We start from the raw sequence: 13,572 nt of genomic DNA, 5'->3' as shown, positions 1-13,572 counted from the left end.
TGAATACCACTTTGACTGAATTGTCAGGGCTCCTCAAATTGATTAATGTATCTCCATTCTGATTCAAATAATTATGATCATTTCACCCCCAGAAGATCAGCAACAGCAATGTTATTTCCCATAACCATCAAAAGGAGCCTGGTTCCATTTGTGCGCAGAGGTATGGTACAAGTGAGATTTTGATACACTTTCAAGCCATTCCTAATTCCCTGAAGTAGTGCTCTATCTAGCTGGCTTGATAGTTTACATATTAAATATCCATGATGTAAGGAAGGCCAGGGAGATTTTAGAGATAGCAAAAATCTCATTTGGTTAATAATGTGGATGACATACTGCTTTTCTGAGGGAAAGTGAAAACATTTGAAATGCTGAAAAGATTTTTCTGTAGTTTTTCACAATAAAGCATTTCTATATATTTCTGAATAGCCTTGTGAAAAAAATCTTATTCTACATGATTTTTACTGACTTGCCAAGAATCTTGGAGATAGAAATATCAAGTGCATGTGTCATTCTGAGTCCAGGATCCTGGCCATCCTGTCTGAAGAGTACACATTACCTGGAAATAAGGAAGTTATTGAGAATTCTCTAATGTTTTCCTTTTTCAGAGCCTCCTCTAGTATCAGAGGGTTAGGTAGAATAGAAATAAATTTGCTTTTTTTAAATTCAAGTATTTAAAAAAATATGGAGTTGAATGTTGAATATTAACTTATGAAACAAGATCATCAGCCAATTTCCCAGCATGCGGAAGTATTTTTGCATTGAGCGAGTTTAGTTTAGGTCTAGTGGTTGCAGGCATGCATATATAATCAAGTTAGTATCACGACACATACAGTATCACCCAAGAAAGTGCAGCCTTGGTGATTTAGTCTGAGGAACAGAGAGGCTTAACATGCTGATGACATGGAGGCAATGAAGTACAACACTGTTATTCCAAATGTCATGCTATGCTGTTTTCATTTCTGTTGGCATCTGCTCCATGTTACAAAATGCGTATTTCCAATACAACAGGTCATTAAGCAGGTTTCAGTTTGCTCAGAAATCAAATTGGAACACTGTTACAGAGTTACAAGTCCTTAGATAATTATTAATATTAATATCCACTTCTATGAATCCTTTCATCCACAGAATCCACGTGCTTCAGCTTATTAATCTCATAACATTCCAGTGACGTATCACTGCAATGAGTCCCATCCACCAACTAAGTGCAGCAACCTCAGAGATGTTAAGTTGTAGCTGTTGAACATCAAAAGTGATTTAAAGTAAGGAATGATGAATGGACCAAGAGGATTTAAAGAGCTGTGAGCAATTCATTCAATTGTACTTCCAGCAGCACACTAAAATTTAAACACTTACTTTTAAGAAAATTGCAATGGGATTTTTACAAGCATCACAAATGTAAAAAAACACAGTCACCAGTAGGGAACATTTAGTCACCATTTGTCTTAAGGCAGGTGCCTCACATACAGATTTATGTATGCTAATGCTCCCTAAAAATCTTTTATCCAAGGTCTAACCAATTTATCTTTTTAATGCTTGTGATTGGATTATCAGATAACATTCAATACATGCTTTTTTCTACAAAATTAACTGGCCTTCGTCAAGCAGCTAAGATGAGAAAGGAAAAAAGGCAAGGAAAAGAAAACCCTGTCGTTCACTCTTCTGTGGTCACTCCTTTACCCTTTCTAATGACCAAAATCAGTACTTCAGTATAAAGTAACACATCACTGAAGTTCACAGGAGGGTGAAGACCTTACAAAATATGCTGCAGACAATGTTCAGTGATGCAAGGGGGTATAACCTCCACTCTTGTATTTTTCTGTTCCTGCGAGGATCTTAATGGCACTTCAATTTTTGAAGTGTGTGAAACCAACCTTTCTTTTTTAAACTTGCTTTCTGAAAGATATTAATTCCCTTCGAGAAACTCAGGCAGTAGAGATCAGCGCTTCCACAGGTACTCTCTTAGTTTTCTGATATGGATTTCTACCAAGTCCCAAATTATTCAACAGCTTTTAATGTTGCCTTTGAGGGTTCTCAGAACACAACTAACGTCAAAATCTATTAGACACTGGTGATTATTCCTGCTTTCTTTTAAGTAGGGACTAGTACTTAATCTTTTTCTGATGCTTTCTAACAGAAACTGGTCCTTTAATCTACACACTAGGCTAAGCATGAATCCCCTTAAAAGGTCACCTTCCTTGTCTGTCTAATGTTATCACAAAAAATATTTTTTAAAGTACACATTTATCAAACCCTTTCAGTTGCTTTGATTTCATTCAGAACATCTCAAGCGATTCTAGTAAACCAGCTATCAAAGCAGGAGTTGTAGTAGAGTGGCATGTTTGATCCCACTGCTGTCAAAGCAGAATCAGTGTTTATGTTGATGGGGTCTAGACTGAAAGGTTAATGGGGAACCTGGCAATAAACAATGTTTATCTAAAAGAGAAGTGCAATTAACATGGTAAAAATGTTTGTGATTCCCTCAGCATCCTTTAGTAATGTTCTTTAGTTAACCTTCATTTTTCAGTTTTTGCTGCAAACCAAGATATCCAAAGACAGAGTTCCAAAAGTGATCTTCATGTTTTCAAAAAACAGGGAGGAAATACAAGCACCAGCAGTAGCTGAATTAACTAACACCTGTTGAAGTGAAGACAGGCTTCATTTTTTCACTTGCTGAAAGACAAATCCCAGCTTCACTTTCAAAGCAAATGATATGCTATCTAGGTCAAACATTTGACAACTAGAAACTATTTTTAATAGAAGTTTAGCCTATGAAGAAATACAGTGACTTCATTGTCCCTGGTATAAGCTAGGAATGGTATGACAAAATTTACCGTCAATCTGCCCTACTCATTCCTCTAAAGCTCACACAGCTCTTTAAAGCTAAATTTTGTCCCAAGTCAGATCTTTCATTTAGAGTCCCAGTATTTAGAGATTCAAGACAGAAAAATATCCAAACTAGTCCTTTTAGAGTATGTAAGTCATTGATATGAGTAGACAAAAATACCCAAAGAGAGATTTTCTGAAAGATTTTTTCATACAACCACTCAGTGAAAAGATGACTGCTTATTAAGAAGCCATATATTCTAAGTGCTGGCTGATTAAAAAAAAAGAAGAAAAAAAAAAAGCAATGACTGACTTCCTCTAAAAAAGTAAGTATTTTAAGTAATCTAACCAAACTGTTAGCCAAACTGCCTAAAGTAACCTTTGATTGATTCTCATACTCTTTTGGTTGCACATGAAAAGTCCTACTATTTTATTTAAATTATCTCCTTTTCCAGCAGGAATTTCCTCTGTTAAGTCAGGCTCAAAATCTGAAAGTGTACGTATGACCTCAGAGAGCACCTCCTACCAACAGTCAGCAGCATAAACTGCTGTACAGACACCACCAACTGGTTCTGATGAAGCAAGATTTCCAGGTTTGTAGCAGGATGAACAAAAGAACAAGAAGTGTGGTTTTTTCAGGGTATTCACATTTACATTTTCTGATATGACAAAATCACAGTTCACAGTCTTTCTGTTCTTGCTCACACTACATCAAACTAAATCTCTAGCAAACATGGAGATCCCTAAATCAAATAACCATCTTACAGTGAGTCATGCCTGTTCATGCAAAACATTGATATCCACTAATATTAAGTTGCTGCTCAAGCAAGAGCAATGAGATCTATGCAGCTGTTTAATATCATTCTTTTTTGAGCACATGAAAAAATATCTGTTATAGCAACTGTTATAATCAATTACAGTGAAGATTTCTCAGTAGTTTTCTCCTATATAGTATCACAGGCTATTCAACCTTGCCTCTGCAAAGTCACCTTTCTTAAATCTTGCTATACTGAACGCAATCCTAAAAGAATAATAGCCAAAGTGACAATCTGGAAGCTTCCAGGGTCTTAGTCATATTGTTTGATCTGCGTTAATTTCCACGAAAAGTGACCACTGCACTTCCTATGCTAACTGCTGATTTATAGAAGGATATGTACAGTTCTTCCCTCCGAGTTAAGACTTCTAAATTATGCCAGTAATTCTTCATTAAAAATCAAAATTTCATAAAGGACCAGCAGCAGCAGCAAGCAGTGGTAGTTTAGAGTCCTGTCCCATCCCCAGCAATTCAGTGGCTGAGACACTTGGAGAGAGCATTTCAGTACAGGTTCTACCACAAACATTTCAGGCAGAAAGTAGTAAACAGGCACAGGGCAAGTCTATGATAATAATATGAATTATGCTTACATATTGAGATAAAACGACAGTAACCCTACCAAAAATCAACCTGATCACAAAACGTGGAATTATGCAGGACAGAAAAATTGATAGAGAATTGCAGCAGAGACTAGAGAAAAATAATAGCACAAAGACTCAACTCTTAACCACTCACAAAACATGGTAGAAGGGGGTAAAGAGAGCAAGTTTAGCTTAACTGTCATTAGGTACTGCTACTGGCTGAACAAGAGCTCAGCTAGAGACCGTATTAATATAACATGCTAACTTCCTAATTAATAGGCAGAAGTAAGAGGTGTAGGTATTAAGACACTTTTTACTGTTTTTTTCCTTAAAATCCTTAGAATCAGAGAAGCCTCCAGGTGTGTGCAGAATGCTTGTCCAACTACCTGGCAGCTATTAGAGAAAAATGACAGCAGGATTCAAACAGTTCCACAGTCCTTGGAACATGGTGAGGACAATTTCCAGAAACAGAGGTGGAATCAGGTAACAGAAGACACCATTTTTGTATTAGAAATAACGTAAATCACATGTTTTCCTATGGAAGCAAAAGCTAAGACCATCAGGATGGAATACCATTTGAATAAAAAAACCTCTCAGAATCAGAAATTTCAGGAAAAGACAGAATTAGGTCAGAGAAACAAGGGTAATGGGGAACAAACACAAAAACAAAAATATCAAGGCAACAGGTAACAGCAGGTTTCTTGGGAATATATTTCATGAGAAAAAGGAGAATAGGATGGTTTTATGTTATTAAGAAGCATATGTACAACTGAAACAACTTTTTTTTGGAAACTGCTTCATAATTTAGCCATAAACACATGAACTATTTAAAAATATTTATAACCATAATTAAATTAAAATTGTAAGAGCACACTATCCTGATGTGGTCACAAGTCATACAATCTCACCAAAACTTTCTCAATTGACAATCAGAAGCTTCATGCAAATAAATGGTGGTAACAAAGGCACGGTGATAGTGACACATTAAAGGTGAGACAAAAAAACAGCATAAGCATTTTGAAATAAGTAAGAAAGACACACGCAAGAGATAAAACTAGAAAGGAACAGCAGGAAAAAAAGGTTATACAAATAAATCACAGATTTTTAACTTTTCAAAAGGATTTTTAAATTATGAAAGGGGCTCCTTTTTTAAGAAGAATTGAGAAAAAAACCCACAAGTTGTGTCTAGATATATAAAAAGTAAAGCCTGCTTACTCTTAGCAAAAATTGTCAGAATCTTGTGGAGAACAGAAGAGAAGCAAGAGAACTTTGAATAAGAGCAAACCTACTTTGTCATTCTAGGAAAAAGGTGTAGGCATATATAAAAGAAAAGATTCACAGTGATCAAATGACCAAAAAAACAATACACATAAAATCTTGGAGGACATGATAAAAAATACCAAAGATATTTTATCCATAGATAAGGACAAATTACTGAGTTCTTCTCTGAAATAACTGGACTGATGACTCAGAGAAAAGCACGTATCACACCCTAATATTAGTAGAACTTTCAGCACTACACTGGTTCTCTCAAGAAAACAACAATTTTTAAGCTCTAGCTTAAATCAACAAAGCAGCTTGGTTTGGCAGCTGAGGTCAGGATTCTGCAGAAATCTGTACCAGCCTGCTTCCAGACACATCTTCCTTCTTTTAATTTCAACAGCCCTGATGTATACTTGCCAAATTGTCACTTAAACTTTTAGTTAACACATTAATAAATTTTCTGTAATTAATTTAAAATAATGGAAATTATATGAACATTTTGAAATATATAATTATGTAACATTATACATTTTAGGTTTTTTCCTTTCCTATCTTTTGAGTTCATCTAAACTTGCATAGTACCTCACCTTAACCTGAACACTGAAACTTATGTTCCCTTCCAAAGGACATTAAAATCACTATCATGACACTATTTTGTTTCTGCTTTCTCTATATTTCATTTGCTTCTGTGTCAGTAGTAATACTATTTTGCGTGTTTTCAGGCTGGCATACACTAACCTGAGATGAGCACCTGATAAGAACTAAGTAAAAATTGAGACTTCAGGTCACGATCTGTTATTTGCTTTCCCCAGCTCCGCACTGTGCACACCCTAACTAAATAAAAGTTAATTTCTCTGTAAATATTTAATAACCTTTTCTTCTTTCAAAAGCAAACTCAATCAGTACTTTTGATTGCATGACTGTAATGTTGAATTCAGTCATTGAAAAAGTGAATTCATTCACTTGCTCAATGTAAATTTGTAAGATTTTACCCTTGCGTTATCCTAGAATGAACACGCAAAGAATGGATATCCAAGTTTGTCTGAACAATATGTGAAGGCAATGGCATAACAAAGAATGGTGGTATTTTCCAAATGAACAGTTCAGACAAAGACACAGTGATTGTTCACAAATTATTTCATTTTCTGAAAATAATGATAGCAAGAGAAGAAAGCCACATCCTTAAAAGGTAAACTGTGAAGATTTTGACAAAGCACTAGACAGTAATATAAGATAACCAGCCACTTAATATCTCTGTCTTCTCAGAGGTCTAGATTACACAGCATATTTTGTAACCTGTTAATAGAACATGCCAGACTGATCCTATATAGTCAGTTTTGCTCTCTTCTGTAGAGAGGGCAGAGGTTTCAGATCTGCTGAGCAAAGGACACTTTTCATGGCAAAGCAGTAATTTCTTTAATATGCAGATGCAGAAAGGTAACAAAAGTTGTCTCCACAGCCTGAACTAGCACCTGCTTATAATTTTGATGAGGAAACAGCGAACAACATTTTACCATTTCCTTTCTTCAGCATAGACTAAAAGAAAAACATTCCAGAATGGAAAACTGTGCCCTGAGAAGGTCTGCATATTATTGTTAACTTACTGTACAGTGCTTCTCTGAAATTTCTGCAATGTCAATGCCCTTGTTAATGCCCTCAGCAAAGCAAAGGATGAAGGAAAAAATACTTAAACTACAGAAAAAAAAAAGGAAAAATGCTTTTGTGTCACTAAAACATGACTAAAAATCCAATTTCAACTAAGATTAGCTTAAACTAAAACTTTAAATCTCTTAGCAATTTTTTTGCGATTTTATCCCTCATTTAAAAAAATAATTCCATATGAATGCAATTGAATATCATAAAGCTCTTCAAATTTTGAAGTTCTTCAGAAAAATTATTTTGAAGGGAACCCTTGACAGCTAAATGAATGTTATAGAATTTTAAATGAAAGTTATATGATTTAATGACATATTGAATTTGAGCACGAATGAGAAAAACTAGGCATATGCAACATGGATGTATTTAAATTACAGTATCTTGCTTGAGAGTTCAATGGATTTTATATGTTCTAACAATGAAGCTATTAGACAGCCCAAGCTGAGATTTCTCTGGGTTTTTTTCCTTCACTTTCATCTTTTGCTCTATTAAACATTTATATTTTTTTCTTTTTTAAAAATTTAGAAAAGCTTTTTTTTTTTTTCAGGTTTGCAGCTACTTATGCCATTTCAGTGCTACATTTTATTGCACCTTGTGATGACAGACTGCATTCCTTAGCTTAACTATTCCTGCTTATTTGACTGATGATGCTCTGGAACTGAATTTAAAAAAACTAAAAAAAACCCACAAAAAATCCACAAAAAAATTGCATTGTTCCCGGGGAGCCTGATATCGGAATTTTGAACTACATAGAACTCTTGCTGAAGTGACACAAGTAGGACTGGGCCTACACAAAACAGATTTGTTAATCCCTGAACATTATCTACTTAACTCTTATATCTTTACACTATTTCTCTTATCAAACCCCAGTTTAAAACAACATTATTTAAAATATTAATTTTGGTATTATTTTTAGTACTGTGTTTCAGCACAAGTTTTTGGCATAATTTTTTCTGATGAAAAAGCACTACTCACTAGAGGTTTTTGCTTGATGGAAGAAATTAATGGGAAACTATCTACTAAGACTGTTATTTCCCTGTAGACTATGGAAGGGAAAACAAAAATCTCAATGTTGAAGAAATGAAGCTGAAAACAGGGATCATATGTACTCAGTTTCTCTGGTGAAAGGAGGTGGATTGACTGTTTCACAGTAGAAAGGCCAGCTACACATACGAAAGCAATATTTACTGGGATCTGCAGTCTAAAGCTTTCAACTCTGTTGTCTAAAACTAAAAACTGGAAAAAAATAAAGCTGGAGCAGTCAAAACTTGTTAAGAGTTAAAGCAACAGGTATAAAATGAGTCGATGAAATAAGATCTTTGCTGAGAGTATTAAACAAATGAGATAGTTGAAATGATATGACTTAACCCACTGGGTTTTAACCTCCTAGTGTTTTCACTTCCTTAGACCACGTGATGTCTCCTGCATCTTGTCTGGGTGTCGGGAGCAGATCTCTTTACCTGCTTGCCTCCTGCTCCCAAGCACTCCCACTGCCATGCTGACAGAAACCATTCACCCATAAAAGGTTGTGGGGGGAAGGAAGGTAGAAAAAAGAAGCCACTTGGCTAAATACTAGGATTATTTACCCTGAGAAACCGCAGCTTTAAATACCATTGGGCTACTGACATCAGCAGCATATTATCACTCAAGAACTACACAGACTTCACTTTCCTTGGATGATAAATACTACAGGAGACAAGAGTATTTAATCTAAGCAAGTAAGAAAATTGAGATATTCCACATAAAAAAAATTAATTATTTTCCCTCATATTTGGGGACAATTTTCTATCCTCCCCTTCTTGCCTCAACTCAGAGAGCTGCAAAAAATGTAATGGTGCATTTTGCTTTAAAAGTCAGCTGCGGTTTGGTGAACAGGCTGGCATGCTATGTCATGTGAGAAAAGAAGATATGATTTAAGGTCATTTTCACTAGCTAGATTCATAGCTAATGTATCTGGGGATAATTTAAGCCTGTGTTCACTGTAAGTCATCTGCATTATAAACCATTTGCCCCTCTGTATTTTCACAGAGTATAGGCAAAAAATTAGCTATGCTTCTTATACCTTCTGTGCAACAATGGTAAATCTCTCTGTACTCACAGATGTAGAAATACTCCCGGCCTGGCCTGAACTCAAATCCCAGTGAGAAGGGCGTGAAGAGCTGGAACTTTTCCGAGAACTTCAATGGTCCATTTGGGGAATGAGGCCGATTACACTCCCATCTCTTGAACCCTTTGGAAGTGTGATCACAGGAGCTGTAGCCATCAAAGTTCACCATGTACAGAACGTAGCGTTCGGTCTTATCTTCTGGCACCGAGTCTTCATAGTGAGGGCAGAACACATCCAGGTAGTCATTGATGCAGACATCAATGTGGTAGTCACCTCGCTGGAATCTGAAATCACAGGAAGAGTTCAAATGTAAGCACAGCTGTCTCAGGATGACCTTGTTGCAGGGTGACATTCTCATATGAAAGGGCATCACGAATAGCACGTCATTTCACTCGAGCCTCACACATTCACTCTCAGAAATGACCCTTACAATTCACCAGAGCTATCAGAGACTTACAATGCAGGAATATGATCATACAGCCTTTTGGATAAAGGTTTTGCTCTATTCTTTTACAAGATAAGTCCATTGCTATCACCCACCCAGTTATAGGCTATCTTTCCCTATGGTTTATTGAATAATAAACAAAGAAAGTGTCTGACTTATTTGGTTGGGTTGGTTTTTTTTAACTGAAGAAAGAAACAAGACGCAGCAAAGAAGCCAAAACTGTATCAGCCTTCCCAAATCAGTGTCTATAGAAACATCTGCATATGCATGCAAATAAATAACCCAAACATCTTGTTTTCTCTGAATCACGCAGTAATCACCCCTGTGGTGAAAGCTGATTTGACTGTGAGCACTTATAGTTACTACAAGAATACAAACAGGTTACTCTTTCATCACAATAAGCAACAGTTCGTCAAGATGCAAAGAAAAGTCTGTATTGCATTTTAAAGTGATTTGAAAAACAGCGCTTCTCCTTTGCCAAAAGTACACATTGAAGATGTTGCTCTGTTCAGATAAAAGGATTTGGGATACAAATTATCAGCACTCAGCCTAATGTGACAGAACTGAATGAGTGCCAGCTGAGAAATGCAGTGCAAGGCACCAGCCCAGATGCATTTTATTATTGCTGTTATTATTATTACAGACGATTCCTCAGAGATGTGGGATTCTTGTTTGCTGGAGGTGGAAAGGATTTCCTTGTTTCTCCCCTGCATGTTTTGCTTACATTACTTTTCTTATGACTGCCATAGTGTCTGGAAGAAACTATGGGGACAAATTCACTGCCTTCATGGGAGTTTATACCATGATAGATTTAACGATTCCATAAACCAGGTCTGTGCATTCATTAAACTCCCTGGGGCAGCTAAAGAAACCAACCACTGACCTACTCCACTTCAGGCTGACTGGGTTACTTGTAGCTTCTCTCTTTCACAGCTGCAGTTGTCAAGTGTGCCACAGAGCAATAAAAAGGCCATGACAGATTTAACTATAATACTTCTTTTTAGCTGAGGGGCATATTTTAAACACCTGATGGGCTTGAAATCTGCCATCTGGATCCTTCTATCTAATTTCAGAGGAAAAGCAATGATTTGCTGGCCCTCCAAGGATAATTTCAGAGCAAACTACACCTTTTCATATCCCTACAATAATTTAACTTCAATAAAATAGCTTTTTAAAGGGGAAAAAAACTGAATACCCATCAAAGCATGATAGATCTGTATAATTTCAGCCAGTGCACGGCCCCACAGTTCTACTCTGTAAAAGTAGAAAAGCCTTTTTGAACCACAGTTCTTCCAGAAGAATTTACATTTATCAAAATTTTTGGTCAAGATACATATTTTTATACTGCAGTGCTTTCAAAATCTATCACCTGAACAGATAATGTCTTAACACATTTGCAAAAATGTATTGTTTTCAAATTGGCATCTGTTCTCTGAATCAGTTAACAGTATTATTTTCTTACAGGTAATAAAAAAGAGTGTAAGATACAAATAGAAAAGATGCATTCAGGCAATAATATCTCTATTTATTTTTCAATTACAGCTTTAGTAGAGTAAAAATTGATACATACTTATATATAAGTGTGTTTGTGTGTGGACAGTTTTGGGTTTTTTAAAACATGTAGGTGATAACAAATTCAGTTTTCTCAAGAGATTCTCAAGGTTACCCCTGTTATCAGCCTGTGTCTTCACCATAATGCCCCATTACAGTTTTGTGACACAAACTATATGCCTCCAGAACTATACTTATGTAGTACATTCAAGATCAGACTGACCCTCTCTACCAGACTTTTACAAGTAACCTTATGTGAACTGCTTTTCTACATTATTTTAAAAGTCAATGGAGAGCAACAGGAACTTTTGATGTTCAATTCATCCAGCCTCTTTAGTATATTGTAATGAGATGGATCACACTTCCAGAGGCAGCTAATTCTCTCCTTTAACCAAAAGCAGAGTAGAGAGACACTTTCCAGACAGTGTCTATACTGTAAATAGGTGAATTTCAAGGGAAGAATCCAACTGCACAGCCCATAATAATGGAGATGATAAGTACAAGGAGACAGACAGCTAAATGTGTGATCACACCTTAATTCCAGTTTAGCAATGAAATCAAACTTGTAATCTGCACTAGTGAGATGGTGCAGAAAAACAAAAATCAAACCTCAGCTGACTCCTTTTTTGGAAAAGTTTCCCTATGTATTCTTGTTAAATAAAAAAACCTGCAATGTTACCATCCTCTTTGATCACTGGTATTTTAGTAGATTCTTTCTTACTTTTTCTTTCCTAAGTGTTGAAACAGTTGTCTTCACTCATACCAGCACACCCCAGACTCTGAAGTGCTGCCTGCAAAGCAGGTCTGAAAATGAAGCACACAACCAAGTCCTTTTTATCCCACTGTCTTTTCCTCCCTGTTCCCCTGTTTTCTCAACAGTATCATTCATGAGTCATCTGACATAGGTAGGAACCGTTTACACTTATGAGTCTAAAAAGGGAAGGAGACTGCATTTTTAAAGTGATCTAAACTGGCCTTTAGCCAATATTGTTGGCACAGGAGTGAACTCCCTCCAGAAAAAATACATACAATTCGTGGTATTTTACCATGAAGCTCTGAGTGAAGTCTTTTTACTCCAGTTTATTAACCAAAAATGAATCAGAGAGCAGGTATTTATTTCCTGTCTTGCAACATCCTAAAGAAGTCATCAGGTATGCTAAAGAGATGCAGGACTAATTTTATGTTTTCAAAAGAAGTTACAACATCTCCAGTGTTTCTGATAGAATGAAATGAGTCCACTCCTATTTCTCCAGTTACAAGTAGCATGTTGTATTTACCTTCTCAAAGAGGAAAGATAAAATCTTCTAATCGAAACAGAAAGGAAGGGATGGTCACAAGTAATTCACAAAAAAAAAATTTCATCAGCTCAGTCCACAAACCTATTAAAGGAAACACTTCACAAACACACTTTCAAGAATTTAAAACCACATTCGACACTTAACACTTACACACTTAACACTTACAAGCTGAAAACCTCTTACTTAGTAATGTCAGGTATTAGAGTGAAACAAAAGTTTCATTTCTAATTAAAGCACTGATCAACATTTAACCATCAACATACACTGGGGAGTGAAACATCTGAAGGGAAGATGGAGTCCAATAACAGACATATTTGCAGATGCAACAAGAATAGCAGATATCCTGTCCCTTTTTCCAGTCCCATTCCAAACAGAAAACTTGCTAGGTATGTTACTGCTGTACTTTCTTTCTTCCAGTTAGGTCTTCATCCTGTTCTGGCAGGTCCTCAACCAGACTCCCACACCTCATGGAACCTTGTGGTTAATAGGATCTTTAATCTAGGAAGAAACCAGCTCTATCTAGATTTCATGTAACAGAACATAGTGTTGTGGTAGGAACCAACCAAAAAGGCTCCTCCAAAAATCTGACTGAATCTACACACCTTTTTGCAAATAATGTCATTTGTCTCCATGCACTCTAGCATATACACAGCAAAACACTGCTGTTCTTCAAACATAATTAACCTTTGGTTTTTGTCAGGTGGCATTCAAAGAGTGTCTTGGAAAGTTGCATACTACAAAGCCAACTATTAGGCAGTCACATTATAAAAGCCATTTTGAAGACAAATAGTTTAGTTTCTACATCTAAATATTTCCATAACAAACAAACATCAGCTTGCCACACAAAACTTGAACACTGCTTCCAGCAAAGCCTGTCAGAGGAATATTTCTGTGCTAAAGTGCCACAGATGAAATATCCAGGTATTCAGGATGTAGAGAGAGACCTTCATGGCTATTTTAACCACAGAAAAACACAACTAGCAAAACATTTTGTAAATAATGTATTCTGTTTATCCATTAACAAAGGGAAAATA

The 13,572-nt window shown here is 36.1% G+C and overlaps 1 protein-coding gene across 2 annotated transcripts in view; it reads right to left on the bottom strand.

Annotated features, from left to right (window-relative positions):
* EFNA5 (ephrin A5) overlaps positions 1–13,572 on the bottom strand; it is a 209,087-nt gene that overhangs the window by 30,255 nt on the left and 165,260 nt on the right. The window contains exons 1-2 of one of the 2 annotated variants that reach the window (XM_066181847.1): positions 10,075–10,178; positions 9,236–9,528 (exon numbers count right to left, since the gene is read on the bottom strand). In XM_066181847.1, coding sequence (XP_066037944.1) covers positions 9,236–9,528; positions 10,075–10,082 — 301 coding nt within the window. In that variant the 5' untranslated portion in view covers positions 10,083–10,178. Of the gene's footprint in view, positions 1–9,235; positions 9,529–10,074; positions 10,179–13,572 lie in introns of those variants that run through there. The other variant, XM_066181846.1, reaches the window with a different exon arrangement.

Source organism: Chamaea fasciata, unplaced genomic scaffold (assembly GCF_029207755.1).
Source record: "Chamaea fasciata isolate MVZ Bird 193981 ecotype frontalis unplaced genomic scaffold, bChaFas1.0.hap1 SCAF_4, whole genome shotgun sequence".
In the NCBI taxonomy this organism is placed as follows: domain Eukaryota; kingdom Metazoa; phylum Chordata; class Aves; order Passeriformes; family Sylviidae; genus Chamaea; species Chamaea fasciata.
This window is presented reverse-complemented; position numbering and strand designations above follow the sequence as displayed.